Raw genomic sequence first — 18,022 nt, forward strand, 5'->3', positions numbered from 1 at the left:
TATATCGAGGTAAGCGGTGTATCTCGTGGGAGGATTAGAAAAGTACCAACCACTGGAGATTCTATTGTAAATTGAACAGGTCCATTCTGAGGTAACTGGAAATTAAGCCAGTGGAATTAGTGGCAACTAAGTACTAATATGCCGTAGAAACTGAAGCAGTTGGACATTTCAGAGTGACAAGTATCGGAAGGGTAGCCATGTTTGCCGCTTTTTACAGATCCAGACTAAGAGTCCTGTGGCACCTTATAGACTAGCGGATGTATTGGAGCAAAAGCTTTCGTGGGTGAATACCCACTTCGTCAGATGCATGTCACCCACGAAAGCTTATGCTCCAATACGTCTGTTGGTCTACAAAGGTGCCAAAGGACTCTGTCGCTTATTTCAGAGTGAGTTCACTTTGACCTGCCGGCATTTATTCTTGGTTTATCAATCCCAAGGTGCGCATGCATGAGCAGGTTTAAGATGTAAATTTAGAAAATTGAGCCCGATTTACCTGCAGCGAAATTTAAAACATGCACAAGAATGCAAAACAACTGGCTAATAAGAGAGTTGCTGCCAATAACTCTTCTGAATTTAGCAGCCTTTTTTGGTTGAGAGCCTTTAACAAGAATAACAAATACGTTCAGAGAAATCACTATGTGCTGACGAGCTTGAATAAACAATGCTCAGACTCCAGGCTGTTCACAAATTATTCATGTAGATTATTCCTTATGTATATTATATAGCTGGTCCCACAAGTCATATGGAATACTTTCTGTTCCCTGATTAGATCATGAATACTTTTAAAAACAACAAATAGTGACCTTCCAGTAAGAATGTTCAGATAAATCAGTCCTGTTAGATGGCATGAAAGTTTGGGGAATGATGAAATTTTCTCTGAACATTAGAGGTTTTCCAATACTTGGAGATAACTAAAAATATGATAAGTAGTATCCAACTGAATGCAGGGCTCTGGCTCCCAAATAGATGTATTACTACTCGACCAGCTGTACCATTCGTATAAACAGATCGGCTGGGGTTCATTATGCTGGGGTTCCATTATCAAATCTCTTTCCATCAAGAGAGCCTGAAACAGCAGCATTTGAATGTAGTCAGGCAAATCAGCCGTAAAAATATTGCAACAAATGCCAGTGACACAGCAGCTCTATAGGGTGGCTATAATCTGCTATGAACTTCAGAACCACTCGGGTTAGATCCACTCGAAAATCTGCACACTCAACATCAATGCTCCTTTGCAGAAGTGCTTCTCATGCTGGTAATATCCATGGAAAACACACTCTGTATTTCCCATTGTTGTTCTTTATATTATTACAAAACTTTATACATAACCAGGCTAATTCCACAGGGTGTGGAAGAAACAAAGGAATTTCTCAAGGCATAAATAATATTAAAAGGCCAACATTTTAAACAAGATACATTCATGACACTACTACAAAAAATAAATAGTGACTCTCTCTGTTATAATTAACACCCCATCCATCAGTCCTCGTCCGTGACTCTGCTGTGCAGTTACTGGTTTTGAGTGGGAAAACAGTTGCTGCTTCTTCAGGTTTCCTGCGTGTGGAGCTGTCGAAGGTCCCCGGAGCTGTTTAAAGGGACACCAGGTGAATTCCATCCTGATTTTTCATTACAGTCCTTTGAAACAGGCTGCAGAATAAGAGGGCTCCAGCTCAAAATAGGATTTGATGTTTCCGAATGTGCACAGACGTCACCTGCAAATCAACAGCAGTTTATATTAGCACGAAATCGCTCCTTGCCCCTTCGCTATTTCAGCATACTTGCCCCACCAGTCTCCAAACGCAGATTAGTGAACTGGGTAAAGCCTTTGCTTTCCACTAAAAGTGAAAATTAGTTTGGATGTTGTAAAGCGTTAAACCCTGGCAGAAACTGCTAATTTCCTAAGGTATTTCTCATGATACGTTTCCCTGTTCTCTAGGCCTTTCAATAATGTACTTCCAGTTATCACTAGATTTAGTGATCAGATTGTGGATAGTGGCTTTGCTACCTTGAGAGATTATGGGCAAAGCCCTCGTTTCAAATGGCAAGCTGCTTCTCTGATCTAAATAAAACATACAAATACATTATGACCCCTAAGAACCTCTCAGTGCCAAGTGATTCACTGTTGTGAACCAGGAACTTGTAACAGGCCTGACAAACTCATCACTCCTAGCACACCATTTTTATGATATTTATGAGGTTGTGAGGTTTCTAAGAAAAAGATTATGTCATACGGATCCTCATAATAATTGCCTGATGTATGCATGGATTTTTAAGGAGCTGTGTATATGTACTGAAAATATAGGTTTTAAAGTCTGTCACCAACCAAAGAGAAAAACATTTCTTCCAGACAGGGAGTGAGATGAGTCTCTCTGTCAAATGTAAATTAAGTACTGCAAGCCAACATAAGGGAAGACCTATTTACATACAGGATCAATAGGAAAAGAACAGAGGAAAAAAACAAGCAAATGGGGATGTGGGGCGGGGGGGGCAGATTCTGCTGTCTTCAAGGTCAATGATCTATAGGGATGTAAGCAGAAGGCAAGAAGACATCCCTTTACCCTGCACCTGAGGAAGTAAAGGGACAGCACTGTCACATTCATGCAAACAGGATTTCAACCAGGCTTGGCCGAAACGCTGCGAAAGACATCTGGGGTGAGACAAACGTCCTTAGACAGAAGGTTAGGCTGTTTAAATTTAATCCCTAGAAAGCGTGTTATCAGTGGCACAGGAACACTTTGAATAGTGGGGTGCTGAAAGCCAGCCCCCATACTGCTGTCCATCCCCGCCCCCCCCGAGCCTGGGGGTGCTGCAGCACCCCCACCCTCTCTAGTTCCTGCGTCTATGCATGTTACGCTTTTGTTTTATATATAACTCTTCTATTAGCATTAGCCTTATGCACTGTCTCTTACATCTTAATCTTTGATAATAAATTTATGATTGTTTTCACTATAAATAGATCTCAGTGCTGTGACTTGAATCATACACTGTTCCCATTGGGAACACCATGTTGGTCCAACCTGTCTTTTCAGCTGGAAAGCTCAAAAATCTCTCTTTTTGGGGCCAGCCAGGAGCTCTAAAGGAATGAGTGATGCTTTCAGCTCTTGCCGTCCCAAAGAATAAGACCCTTTATTCCTGAATTTCAGTTTCCCCATTTGGTGCTTCCCCTAGCTAGCTCTGAATTAACTCCACTTCCTGCAGGTACCTGGGCTTTCCCTAGAGGCCTCATATACATAATTACCCAGCCTGATTCTTCTTAGAATAGGAGATCTGATAAGAACAACGCCTAAGGTGGTACTGGCAAAGATCATTAAAAAAATAGTATTCAAAATAAATCAGTCATCACATTATCTGGAGTAAGTGTACTGGAGGGGTTCCATTTAGAATACTCATCATTTAGGCCATGCACCTGGAAGGCATTTTAATATCTTCACTTCCATTGTCTTCAGGGGGAGCTGCAAGCTGATTAACACCTTGCAGACTCTGGCCTTCCTTTTCCGACACTAATTGCTAGTTTCGACGTAGTCAGATTAAGCACCCTACAGCTGTTGTACAATAAGCATGAGGCTTGGAAGCCAAGATTTATTCTTCTCCAATTTGGCATACCTTCTGGGTAATCTATGTTAATCGGATTCATATTTTCCTGACAGCAAGAATGCTGAGTGGATGGCTGCTCCACTTTCTCCTTGCTGTCTTCCTCCATCTCGACGCTGCGTTCTGGGACCGTGGAGGCTAAACACATGGCTACCATCACATGATTCATCGGTTTCATCTCTAAACTGTCCTGTTGATAAGGTGCTACTATGGGCACCACAGGTAGTGTCTTGCTGCTAAAAGTGCCATTGGTTTTGGTGAAACACCTGTGAATTTAAGCCAAAATAAAGAAAGAATCACTCAGAGTCCTGATCTCTTCAGATTCTTTGTTCTAGCACAGAGAGGGGCAAACTGCAGGCCACATCCGGCGAGCAGGACCCTCCTGCCTGGTCCCTGAGGCTAGCCCCCAGCCCCTCCCCTGCTGTTACCCCTCCCCAGCAGCTTCAGCTCACTGTGCTGCCGGCGCAATGCTCTGGGCAGTGGGGCTGCGAGCTCTTGTCCAGCAGTGCAGCTGCAGAGCCGGCCTGACCCGGTGCGCCGGCTGTAGCGCCGCCAGCCACCGGTGCTCCAGGCAGTGCGGTAAGGGGTCAGGGAGCAGGGGGGGGTTAGATAGAGGGCAGGGAAGTTTGGGGTGGTTATCGGGGGTGTGTGTGGATATGGGGGGTTGGGGCAGTCAGAGGGCGGGGAACAGGGGGGTTGAATGGGGGCAGGGGTCGGGGGGGCAGTCAGGAAGGAGAGGTCGTGGGGCAGTCAAGGGCAGGGGTTCTGGGGGCAGTCAGGGAGAAGAGGTGGTTGGATAGGGCAGGGGTCCCAGGGGAGCAGTCAGGAAGGAGAGGAGGAGTTGGCGGAGGGCAGTCAGGGGTGGGGGGATCTGGGGGTGGTCAGGGGACAGGGAGGGGTGGATGGGACAGGGATCCTAGGGGGGCCATGAGGGAACAGGAAGGTTGGATGGGGCAGGAGACCCGGGGGGGGGCGCATCAGGGGGCAAGAAGCAGGGAGGGACGGATAGGGGGTGGGGGCCAGGCCAGGCACAGCCTCCCCTAACTGGCCCTCCATACTATTTCAGAAACCTGATGTGGCCCTCAGGCCAAAATGTTTGCCTGCCCCTGTTCTAGGAACTAAAAGTGATTTAAGAAGCTTTTGAAAACTTCATCATGTAAATCTCAACTATTTAACAGAGTAAAATATAGTAGAGCTGGTGGAATAAATTACAATTATTCTGTCAGATAAATTCAGACTTTATGGGGAAAAATATATTCACAATTAAATATTGTTTGCCCCGCTCGCCAGATGGCTGAAAAACATTCAGAGAATCATTTGTTTAGCATTTTTTCCCCCTATCTATTGTCAATTGCAAACACATTCCTTCATTTGGTCAGCTCTGTAATACAGATTTAAAATGCCATGACACAGGGCTTAAGTTACGAATTCAGCAAGCAAACAGAGCAGCTTATGTTAAAAATAGGCATTGCTAAGCTAGTTAATGCAAACAGAGGAACTACATACAACCAACTGCAGCATTTTAAGTGTAAAAAACTTACAGTAACTTTTCAATTTATACCAAAAATAATCTCAAAGACACTCATTCTGGACTCTGAAACTGAAGGCAAGCTGGGAAGTCAATCTTTACAGCTGAGCTACTTAACTTTTAAACAGAAAGACGTTTATGAAGGGCTTTTGCTGTAGATATACGTCTAGCATTATCTCATCCTAAATAGTGAAAATGCCAAGAACGTTGTAGTTCCTCAAGGCCTGGGCACAGCAGTGCCAGCAGCTTCATTTGTAACAGCCACGTTAAATGTGAAAGCCTGCGACAGACCACTCCAGTATGACTCCATATGTACTAGTAATTGTTACACAGCTCAAACTTTCATATTTAAAACAGTCACATGAACTGGAGTTCTCTGAAACAAACTGTATGAGCTGTAAGAAGAGTGCATCCTCTGTTCTGAAATCTAGCGTGGAGAGTGACAAAGCAGAAAATATTCAGCAAATCTTTATCACACTGCAGAAAAATTACGATTATTTCACCAACACCTCACTACCCGACATTCACTTTAAACATATACCCTGGCAGTCAACAGAAACTTACTTATTCTGCAGGATTCAGTTAAGGACACAAACCCTGGATTGCTACACCACAACACATCAACATGGAAACAAGAGTGATAGCAGCAGGAGCAGGCTGCTTACAAAGACCAGCGTATCTGTTTACTCACAATTACCTTGGCCGTAGCAATGTTTGGAAGTGCTCGTGAGAGTCAGACAGGAGTTCTCAAATATTACACATAGATTATCCAGTGATATACCAAATGGATACAGCTCAGAACAATTTCTACTGCCAAATCTAAACATACAACCCTGCCTGCTATATGCACCGGGCACAGAGCTATCCCATCTCATATCTGTAACTTTCACTCCATGCATCTGATGAAGTGAGGGTTTTTCACCCACGAAAGCTTATGCACAAATAAACCTGTTAATCTTTAAGGTGCCACTGGACTCCTTGTTGTTTTTGTGGATACAGACTAACACTAATACTTGTATAGCATCATACAGCGCCATTCTGAGCTGGCACCAGTCACTAAACACAATTCCATCAGGATCTGAAACATGTTTGACAGATTTACAGCACAATGTATCTAACACAATAAAATATCCTTTTGCTGATGGAAAGAAATCAACCCAGAAACCAGTTAAATGAGGACTTAGTTCTAAACAAGAGAGTGTATTTATGCCACCAAAATAAACCACTCACACACACTTGAAAGACCAAGCACATATGCAATTGGAAGAGTGAGTTTCGCAATGCTGGACTACCACATCACATCTGAGTTCAATAAGGAATTGCTGTGATGGTAACATTTTACAAATGAGTGTATGAAATACAACTTGCAGAACCACTAGGCTGCGCTGCATGAAACTGTGTTACTTGTTTGGTAGCGAAAAAAAGGAAAAGAAAAGAAAAAAAAGCTTAGTTTGAGTGGCTCAGGCCCAAATCATTTATTTCCACTTGTTTTAAATAAAAAATATAAATAAACTAAGGGCTTAGTGTATTCTGCCATACACAAATCTGAACTGTTTGTGTGAGAACTTCCTGCATACGTCACTGTGCTCAAAAAAACATGCAGTAAACAGAAGAGGCCCATTTTACCACCTGCAAAGTAGGAAAGTTACTCAAGGTTTATTCAGGCCACATTCTAAGTAGTGATGTGGGAGGAGGAAGTTGTGGGGAGTGGTTTGAGCATTGGCCTGCTAAACCCAGGGTTGGGAGTTCAATCCTCCAGGGGCCATTTAGGGAACTGGGTAAATATCTGTCTGGGGATTGGTCCTGAGCAGGGGGTTGGACTAGATGACCTCCTGAGGTCCCTTCCAACTCTGATATTCTATGATTTTATGAAGTCGTCTTCATGTGCCTCTAGAAGGACAAGCTTTTCTGGCTATGCAGTCACTATCTTGTATTGCATTGTAGAGGATAGTGACAGTGGGAGAAGCCAGTATGTTCTTTGAAGTCAGAACTGTCTTATTACCAAGTTTCTTTTGGCACTGGGAAATGCAAGATGTTCTCATCCTTTTTTCTTAAATGCCCGTGTCAGCCTGGACAGCTTGCCTGTGAGAACTGGCTACAGGTTTGTGTGTTATTTGGCATTCCATAAGCTGCTGAACTTTCAGTATTCAGAGCTGATTGTGTGCATAGGAAGTTCAATGCCTATTTTGAGACATCTGCATCTAGTTAACAGAACCCATGCTGTTCTAGTTTTTCAAGAGTATGCAGTTCAGAAGAGTTACATGGGTCGGTTATTCCGGCATTTGATCATTAGACTGCAAGGGAAGATGGAAGATTATTACATATGTTGTCGTTGTCAGTGTCTCCGAAAATAGCGTATCTGCATTCAGAAGCCCCCCGCTGACAGGTAACTAATCCTTTAGCACGAAAGTATTAATAGAATTCACCCTCTATTTAAAGGAAAGTGAATATATTCAAATTCATAGTTTCTATGTGAAGAGTTTACATGCAAGATAACTGCTAAATTTAATAATAAAAAGTTGCTCCTATCTAGATTCCCCCGAAGTATTGCCCATCAGGTGATTCTGATTAGTAAAAAGATCATATTTAAGGAGATTCGATCTAAAATAATTCAGAGATTGAGCCGGAGGTTCCAGGGGACTGTAATTCTGGTTTGAAACCTGGTCACCTTATGTACAAAACCTTAGAATCATAGACTCGTAAGACTGGAAGGGACTCCAAGAGGTCATCAAGTCAAGTCCCCTGCACTCATGGTAGGACTAAGTATTAACTAGACCACCCCTGACAGGTGTTTGTCCAACCTGCTCTTCAAAATGATGGAGATTCCACAACCTCCCTGGGCAACTTATTCCAGTGCTTACTTTGGGTCTCTCACATGAAACCAAATTGCTGGAAATAAACACAATCAAGATAATTCATCTTCCAGAGCCCAGAAACCAAGGAACAGAGCTGTCATGGAGAGATGAAATGGACAAGGTTAAAATATGGACATTGTAGTAAGAATTTGTCAGTCCTTGTAGGTATCCCTGGAAGTGGGGTGAAGCAGCCCCATGGGATGAATTTCCCTCCCAAACATTCCTAATACAATAGCAACACAAAGTGCCAGTGCACAGCAGCTTCCATTTTCTGTCCATCACCTCGGGGGAGGGATAGCTCAGTGGTTTGAGCATTGGCCTGCTAAACCCAGGGCTATGAATTCAATCCTTGAGGGCGCCATTTAGTGATCTGGGGCAAAAAGTGGGAATTGGTCCTGCTTTAAGCAGGGGGTTGGACTAGATGATCTCCTGAGGTCCCTTCCAACCCTGATATTCTAAGATACTAAAACAGTCTCCAAGTACTTATTATTCCAAGAACTGAAATACCACAAAAGCCACTGCAGAACCCACATGCAACACATCTGGTCTTCAAAACAAAGCCATTCGTTAGCTGACATTTCTCTCCACAGAGGTTTTGACTAGAATCTCTTTTTTTAAAAATAGACAATTCCTTTAGTGAAACCCATTTTAAATGTTTGTTTTTGCTTATTTGGGGGCTCTTCTTTTGAAAGACATGAGTTCGGTATCATTCCTGGTACAACTGCACTGGCTGGAGTATCAGAGGGGTAGCCGTGTTAGTCTGGATCTGTAAAAGCAGCAAAGAATCCTGTGGCACCTTATAGACTAACAGACGTTTTGGAGCATGAGCTTTTGTGGGTGAATACCCACTTCGTCAGATGCAAATTAATTTGGCTCATTAAATTTAAATCCAATGACGCATACTAAAACTCTGATTAAAACTAATTACATCTCCAACACAGCGCATGTATGAATGATAGTATAAAATCTGTCCAGTGGAAAATGCATTTCAAATCAAATCTCAATGCTAAAAAGCCAAAATCAACCCATGACCTGATTTATAAACCCTACTTCTGAGTAACTTACATTACAAATTGGCTGAATATTGCTTTGCTGGTCCATTTAAAGTTTGTGCTGCTATTGAATCTGACCACAAAAAACAAATATTGCCCTGGTCTGGGACACAAAGAAGCGTTAGACAGAAGCAGCCCTACCTGGGTTGAACCTGCAGACAAAATATCTTGCCTACATGCGCTTGCTGTACACAATATAGAACATTAAAAAAAATTGGGTGCCCATTTAAAAAGTACCTGAGACAAATTGCAGTCTCATTGGCCTCGTCAACACTAGAAAAATGAGTATTCATAGTTCAGCAACTATCAGCAATGGTGCGACTGCATTAGTGTAGACAGAAATGCAGGTGTTTTCACCGCTGTATCATGAAAGCCTGCTTGGAGATGGCAATTGCTGAAAATACTGGTACTTGTTTAGCTAACACAGATATACCACAAGCAGCACACTTTGTCACTGGTCAAAAAAGCAAGCTGAAACCCACCAGAGAGGGGTACTCAATAAAGAAGCATGCACCAGGTTCTTTAGTGCAGGAGAAAAGCAAATTGACTACAATCCTTACTATAGCATTAAGAATTATGCTTATCTACAGGTGAACAGTACAGAACAGAGGTCAAATCTGATCCAAGACACAAATTTCAACTCTCGCTTTTAGTGTGGCTAAGAAGCATTCTATATTATGTGCTTGCCGTTAAATATGCTAAATTAATGGCTTTTGACCTGTGGTTCATGGACCACAGATGGTCTAAGACTTCCAAAGGGGTCCACGCCTCCATTTGAAATTTTTTAGGGGTCCGCAAATGAAAAAAGGTTGAAAACTACTGTGCTAAATAATGAAAAAACATTCATTTATATTTGGTTTGAATTTAAATGCAGAATTTAAACTCATAAGAAACAGGGATGCAAATATTGTTTTAAAAATACCCATTTAAACTATTAAAATATCAGTTAACAGTTTAATATTTTACATCCCTAGCCCCATCAGCACCCTCTCCTGCGCATTGTCATGGCAACAGGAGATGGGGAACGGAGGGAGGGAGAGACCATCACGTGATCCAGGAGGGTTATAGCAGCAGGGAGAACCTATCTTATGACCAGGAGATGTCATGGCAACATCAGTCTCCCTCATCACCTGATCCGGTCTTCCTTGGCGTGTTGTAGGACTTTAGACTAGTTCCGGTCACGTGCCCCTTGCTGCCCAGCTCTCTTGCCACCCCACAGGCCAGGAGGCGGATGTCAGTATCTCAGCCAGAAGTGATTGGTCTATTACAGGAGTGGGTAGGTGAGGTTATGTGGCCTGCGATGAGCAGAAGGTCAGATTAGGTGATCATGATGGTCCCTTCTGGCCTTAAAGTCTATGAATCAACACTATTGTGGGTCAGGATTTTATGTAACACCTCTCGGGGGGCGGAAATGATGTGAACCCAGGAAGCGTTATGGCAATCATGCTGTTTGTAAGCTTTGCATTTAAAGCAAAGCACAGACTCTGGCCTGTTTAGGCAGTCTGGCTTGCTGTGGATATCGAAGTGTAGGCAGAGATCTGTGCAGACTGGAAAAAACTTCAGTAAGGAGGGAGACACATATCTCTACCCAAGAGAGGTGACTGTTGAGGAGCTGGGACACTAGAGGGGGTGCCCTTCAGGGACCACAGAGAGGGAATACAAGTGCACGTGCCCAATCTGATGAACTTGACGATACTGTCTATAACTACTAGACCATTCTTCCATCCCAGAGCCAGGAATACAATTCCTAACTTCTAATCATTAGAAATGAAGCAATCCCAATTCCCAGCATTTTACTGCTGTCTAGCAAATAGTTGTGTCACCTGCTGGCCAAATGTAGGTCACTTTCCTCTGTAGCAGAATGTCCACACAGAGGATAACAGTTACTCATGTATCTCACACAGTCATGTATCGGCTGGACATCTGAAGGCCTAGGGTCCAAATGTTGCTGAGAATGTGCGAGGTGAACCTAGGATCTTGAATGGGGCTGCATTCAGGTGGCTAGTCTGAGATGCCACCTGGGCCACCACAGCCACGCTTATGTTTTCAGCACTGTAGCTCAGGCAGAGCTAATGTGCGTATGTCTACCCTAACTGGGAATTACCTCTCACAACTGCAGTGCAGATATAGCCTTAGTGAGATGGTAGCATCCTCCCTGAGGAGGATTTATGGCTTCAGTCCAGTTAACAATGGCCAACAGTGGCCATCTTTACCAGGGGAACCCCTCCCCACTGAGAGTAAATTAGTAGCTTTCTTTACTGAGGGTATGAACAACTTCAATCCCACTGTAAGTAATGGGAAACTGTCATTCTGAGTAAGGAAAATAGCAACTATACTGGGAATCCTAGGAAAAATAAATCAACTTTGCTTAATTACCACCTGAATTCTTCAAATCTATGCTTGAAGGTAGATGGCAATGAGTTAAGAATATGGGGAGTTTGAATGACAAGTCAGCCATTTCCTAGCAGAATAGGGTCCAAAAAAAGTGAGACACTGAATTCTAAGGTCCCATTTTTTCAATTAATCTTAGCGAACTAAATCAAATTTTAGTTGAAAATCCTGAAAACAAATACTCTTTACCTCACTGATGTGAGGTTAGTTTGGAGAAGACACATTCTTCACAGAAAAAAGGATAAAATCTCTGCTTTAAGTGAAAAACGCAGCTTAACCTTAATACAGGAGGCACTACTGGACCTCAAATTCTCTAAAGGAATCTCCTTTCTCCTGCTATGACGTGCCCAGAGCGTGAGGCTGGCCAAACCTTACCAAATGCCTCAAGAGCCTCAAATCTGCATTCCACAAAGACCGAATGCTGTGACCCCAACGCACTTGCTCTGGTTTTATAAATGGTCTCAGGGAATTTCAGAAGATGGCAGAAAATTCATAATACAGAACAGACAGTAAGAATGTGAATGGTAGCTGACAAACTAACCTTTTAATGCTCAATTTAGAATTGTCTGTCGCATGAAACTGAAGGAAAGAGACGTACATCTGAGACCAAAAAAGTCAACCCTCCCCATTAACCCCAAACCCAATAAAACCCAGTAAGGGTTAGTTAATGATTTGAGCAACAGCAACTCCAGGGGTCTAATACTGTCTTTATTCAGTCCTATCTAGGTTCTGATGCTTTGTTCATCAGCTGATGACCTTTGAGACTCATCTGTCAAACACATATTCACACTGACCTTCTCTGTGTCCTTGGCTAAATCACAACTAGAGTTGGCTAAAATTGGAAAGTTTGGGGTTTGATTGTTTTCATCCAAATTCAGAACAAAAAACAAATTTACTAAAATTTTCCTGACAAACCAGAGATGCCCAAAACGTTCATTTCAGAAACACTGAAATACCATGCTCCTGAAACTAAATGTGAAACTGGCAGCTGTGAAACTGACAAGAAGATGAATTTCAACAAGTTGTTCCACGCAGGGAGCCTGCCAGCCACACAGATCTGGCTCCAGCCATTTACTGACAATAACCTTCCAGCAGGCTGAGCCCAGCAGCTCTGCCTCCTCACCAACCCCGAAGCTCTGGGAGCCAGAAAGGTACTGCTGGTCCCCCAGAGCTAAGGGCACCCTGGAACTTTGTTTCTCTGTGCACAAGAAATAGGTAGCGGCAGTGTGCTTGCTGATCTGCTTTTCCACACCCTGGAGCCAAGGGAAGCCGAGAAGGAGGCAGAGCATCAGGGCACACTGCTGTTTCAATGGAAGTTTAGCTAAATACGTAGCAGGTACGGTGAAACATTTCGCTCACCAAAGCGACATTTACTGACGAATCTAAGTTGTGTTGGAAAATTTTCGCCAGCTATAGTCAGCACCTCTTAGCTTCTGCTTCCCATATGTAAAATGGGATCATCTGCATTTACACTCATAACAGTGCTGCAGAGATTGTGGTTTGTAAAGCTCATTGAAGAGGATGCCAAGAATTAGAGGTGTAACTAACTTACCTGTTATTGTTTCGACAGTTCCGGCAAGTGATGCACTCTGAGGGGTCGGTCTGAGGCACTGCTGTGTACACTCCACCACCCTGGAGAAAGAAGGGGGAAAAAGCAACTCAAAAAATCAGTTGCAACACAGGCATACAAGATGTAGTCTATGATAAATGGGCACAATGTACGTTAACCCCCAGGACCTCTCATTTAATTAGGAATCTTAATCACCTTATCAATCTTCAGATCTGTGTTTTGTAATGTGGCATGTGAATACTGAGCTTCTATTATACAAAGTCTAGTTGAGTTTTCTGCCAGAAAAAAGTAAATAACTGTAGCTTAGACAAGTATGTAGTAATTTCCCTGGCTTATTTTCAGTCTAATATGTCCAGGTTTAGTTTAATAAGCACACTGTAAATATGTTTATTTTTAACGCTGATGACAGACATAAAAGCAAATTCCTATTCATTAGAGAACTGTGCCCCGTTTGGAGTGACAGGGTGTTAAATATTCAGGGCTGATGTCACAACATAAACCCATCCCACTTTCCTGTAATTACTCCGATTAGATCAGTTTACTTCACTAAACAAACTTTTGAAACATTTTGTATTTTTACAGATGGGGTAATTCCTTCGCCAGCAATGACTCTAGGGTGCGAGGGATTTTGTGTTGTTGGTTTTGGCTGAACAGGCCCATTGCAAGCAAGTAAAATGGCCAGATTAACACATACCTCATTGTTAAATACTAGGCGGACACTGATGTGAGTCATTTGAAAATGGTACTGTACTGTTGTGTTACAATTCTGCATTTTCTTAAGGCGAGCGAGTTTGGGAAAACTAATTCAAACTCTGAGTTAGGTTGGATAACTGCTTCTTCTCCAGTATTTCTTATTTTCGTTTGCCTCTGCACCAGGTCTGGTCCTACATTTTGCAGACCTGTGCGCTCGTATATGTGGGACCTGCGGGGCCTCTCACACCATGTCTCTCCCCCAGGCCTCTTTTCATCATCTTCCCAAACACTGGAGCATTAAGAGGGATGCCAGTAAGAGTAGGGATATGAAGTTCCTTTGCTCTATATTGTGATCATGCAAGTCTCCCTTGTTCTGTGCAGGAGTGGAGTCAGCTGCTGACATCCTTGCTCAACAACCTTCCACAGCATTCCAAATGGGGAGATGAAAAGAAAGGCAGGTATTTACATGGGGCAGTCCTCTAGAAACAGTACGTCCTGAGGAGATCTCATGGGCCTGCTCCACACAGAACAGCGCAGGGATCTAAAGATCAGCCCCACCTATGTGCACCTGGAACACAGGGTCCTATGTGGTTGTACACCACGTACATAACTTTAGGGCAAGCCTTGCTCTGTGATTTCCACTTCTTATCCTGGAAGGAGGAACCCCAAAATAGCAGCCACAGAGTTCATAAGAAAGCCTGTCCGTAGAGTGTCTACAGTCCATGCAGCCCCCAGATATCTGGAGAAACACATCTGTGTACTTATCTAAACCAAAATACCACAGCTTTTGAGGATCCTCATTGCTAATGTTGGTTAGATAGCTTCACAACATAAGAAATCTTTAGGCCATGGTTGGTTTTAGGCAAAGGAAAAACTGCACCATGTGATGAGATGAATAGTCTACATTCCAACCTGGAGTTATCTGAAGTAGCAACTACTGTGTAAGTGGCAATTTGCTGTTGAATAAAATGAAGTAGTTGCGTTCAATTACTAAAGCAAACAATTGTCCCATTTTTTCTCTTTGGAAACAGCATTCATTACATAGACTTTTTGAACGTTTCCTTTAGTTTTCCTGGGCAACTTTCACAGTTTTGAGTAGGACCAGTGACAAAAGTGGAGGAAGTCTGAATGTAACCCATCTGTTTCCATAGACAATAATGAAATCATTATTCGCTCTTGGAAATGGGACACGTTTCAGAAAATTAAATATTTTTCCACAGCACACAAAGGCTGGATCACAGATTGAGACCAGTTTTTGTTACTTCAAGAAATTAGTCTCAAAAGTTGCAAATAAGGGACTCAGTAAGGCAGACTTATTATGTTGTTGTATTTCAAGACGGGGCGGGGGGGTGCATTTTCTTTTATGAGATCCCAGCTACGCGCACACGCTGTGGTAAAATTAATGGCGCAGCTTACAAATCACAGATCTGAAACAGGTGTGTGTGCGTCGGGGAAAACAGTCAATTTGTGAAGTTGCAAAATCAGCAACCATCATTAAATCTATTTGATAGAAAGAGAGAGAAATACCCTTGATCCTAGCCATAAGGCCGAGAAGCGTTATATAAACAGTACAGTATCTCAATCCAGCATTGCATAAGTCTCAAAACTCTCAGACTAAAAACAGGGGTAAGAGGAGACTCCCCAGAATAAATAGAGTTATTGGTGCCTCTAATCCTCATCGCCACAGGAAAGCCCTGAAGATGAAAATATGAGAAACACCAAGCCCAGCTACTTCCACTGGCACAAAGAGAGGGTAACTGGTAGTTATTAGCTCCAGCATGACTTGAGTATGTCCACAACTGACTTGACTAGCTGGAGCTTCCTTTTACACGTTGAATAAAATTCCAAGGTCAAGATGAGGACCCTTACATCATACAAACATCAAAGCACGCTTACATTCACTAAATGGTGGGGATGTTCGTAATCCACGTGTGTCCTGGATAGAGAGTTGGTGTGCCCCGGGTAAAGGCCAGTCCCTCCATTCAAGCCACCATTCATGATCCCATTAACTCCATTGGGAACCTTGAGATGGAGGTGTGGACAGCCATTACTGAGATTACCATTGCTGATGAAGTTTCCATGTATGCTGCCATTGATGCGGTTTGTGCCTGGTAAAGTAGCGTATTCGACCATTTGCCCATTGATATCTGCACCTTGGTAGAGGTAACCAGGAGGGTCATACTCTGCAAAGGGAGACCCACGGGGAAAAAATTAAAACACTTTGTTAGCATAATTTTGCTAAGTATTCAATGTCTGATTAAAGAATATTTTATTTTTCATCATACTCCTAAAACCAAAGGCAGATGAGTGTTTCAGAGATACAGAAGTGACTCATCTACTCCTTTTCAGGGTTTTTATAGTAGCCATAAATTGTAACATCTAAGTGCTTAATATGCAAATGTTTTCCATCTCTACAATAGCTATGTCCACATACTAATCCTCTTGGTCTGGAAAGAATTTAGCAAAAGATGTTGCTCAGTAAAAACAGGATTTTAAAACAGGACCATTTGCATGATCAACAGGCTTTAAAACTCTGGCAGAGACAATTTAGCTTCTTCTGGTCCTGCTCAGTTTCAAAGGAAGTTTTGCATAATTTGGGTTTGCTGGTGGGGAGTATGGATCATATTTAAACCACCACAGACTGTGCAAATAAAGCTAATTGAAGTACCAGAAACAGAGGGAGCTATTTAAAATGTCATGTAAGACTCTGATTGCTGAGAGTATTTGCTGGGAATAGAAGCTGATTGTTTATAGCAGCGTACAAAAGCTAAGTATTCCTTACTACTTCACTGTGTCTTTCTAGTCAGAAACTGGCAGTTTCTGCTTATTAACAGCTGCTCCATAGCCTTTTGCAAGCACAATGAGCCTCAATAAAAGTGCCACAGGATCTTTCACTTGATCTGGAAAAATTAGAGAGAGGCTTTATACTGCTATCTAGAAAAACACTTATGCACATGCTTAAGTCTAAGCATGGGAGTACTGACATTGAAGTCAAAGGGACTAGTAATATGCTTAAAGTTAAGCACATGTCTAAACATGTTGCCAGATCAGGGCCTCAATAACTTATCCAAAGAATGGCGTCTTTACCAGAGCAGCAGCACACTGCAGCAATCTAATACATGCCTCAATCCACGAATGGGACTCAGCACAGAGAAACAGACATATTACTACTTTCACAGACTGCTTCCTCACTCCATGTTCCTTAGTAACAACACATACGTGAAGAGTTTCTATCACTAACCAAATACCAGTTTGATCATAACACTGTTCCCATTTGAAGCATTCAATATAAAAGCTATATATTTATTGTCTAATTTTCATTACCCTCATATTTTTTTATATTAAACTAGGGCTGGCAGGAGAGGAAACCAATAACAACTTACTCTGCATGGCGTTTTGCTGGCGATTCTTCCACAGACACATGGCAATGAAAACTATCAGAATAAGGACCATCACTCCAAGGACAGAGCCCACAATCAGATATAGCATGTCACTGCTCCGAACAGGGCCATTTGATGGGCCAGCATTGCCTCCTCCGGCACGATCAGGAGAATTAGGTGGTGTACTCAGATCCTTCACTGGATATTCTGATGCTCCAGGTGTGCGTTTCACTGGTTAAAATACAGAAGACAAACATGGTCTTGTGAACTCAACTTGGAATGAGAAGTCTGCAGAAATGTTATTCTACACGTGTTTATCTATTATTCAACTGTACAGTTATGAAGTGGAACTATCTACCATTAAATTTAGTATCCCAATGATTTGTAGATAGAAAATTTTAAGCTCAAGGTTTTTACATTAGCTGATGAGGTCAACTAACATTGGATGGTAACTATTTGTCTTAGAAAATGCCTATTATCTACCTACCTATAATCCCATGTATCTAAGGGTATGTCTATACTACCCGCTGGATCAGCGGGTAGTGATCGATCTATCGGGGATTGATTTATCATGTCTAGTGTAAACACGATAAAATTGATCCCCGATCGCTCTGCCATTGACTCCGGAACTCCACCGCGGTGAGACATGGAGGTGGCGTCGACGGGGGAGTGGCAGCGGTCGACTCGATGCTGTCCTCACGCCCAGGTAAATCGACCCTAAGATACCCAGACTTCAGCTACGCTAGTTGCATAGCTGAAGGCGTGTGTCTTAGGGCGACATCCCCTCCGTATAGATCTAGCCTAAGCCAAGTTATACTTCAACAAGTAATTGACCGTAAGCATTGCTAGAAATTGCACTAGCTTCCAACCCAAAAGAATACAAATCTTTCCACTTCTGAGGTCAGGAAAAACCACAATATGCATTTCTGTCAACTAACCATCGCCAGATGCCCTACTTCTAT

The 18,022-nt window shown here is 42.6% G+C and overlaps 1 protein-coding gene across 5 annotated transcripts in view; it reads right to left on the reverse strand.

Annotated features, from left to right (window-relative positions):
• Positions 1 to 297: 297 nt before the first annotated feature.
• CDON (cell adhesion associated, oncogene regulated) overlaps positions 298 to 18,022 on the reverse strand; it is a 94,391-nt gene continuing 76,666 nt past the window's right edge. For 2 of the 5 annotated variants that reach the window (XM_030538400.1, XM_030538399.1), the window contains 5 exons: positions 17,064 to 17,291; positions 15,577 to 15,863; positions 12,970 to 13,049; positions 3,604 to 3,857; positions 298 to 1,712 (listed from right to left, as the gene is read on the reverse strand). In XM_030538400.1, coding sequence (XP_030394260.1) covers positions 1,546 to 1,712; positions 3,604 to 3,857; positions 12,970 to 13,049; positions 15,577 to 15,863; positions 17,064 to 17,291 — 1,016 coding nt within the window. In that variant the 3' untranslated portion in view covers positions 298 to 1,545. Of the gene's footprint in view, positions 1,713 to 3,603; positions 3,858 to 12,969; positions 13,050 to 15,576; positions 15,864 to 17,063; positions 17,292 to 18,022 lie in introns of those variants that run through there. The other 3 variants (XM_030538403.1, XM_030538401.1, XM_030538402.1) reach the window with 3 other exon arrangements.

This window comes from Gopherus evgoodei, chromosome 19 (assembly GCF_007399415.2).
Source record: "Gopherus evgoodei ecotype Sinaloan lineage chromosome 19, rGopEvg1_v1.p, whole genome shotgun sequence".
Classification (NCBI taxonomy): domain Eukaryota; kingdom Metazoa; phylum Chordata; order Testudines; family Testudinidae; genus Gopherus; species Gopherus evgoodei.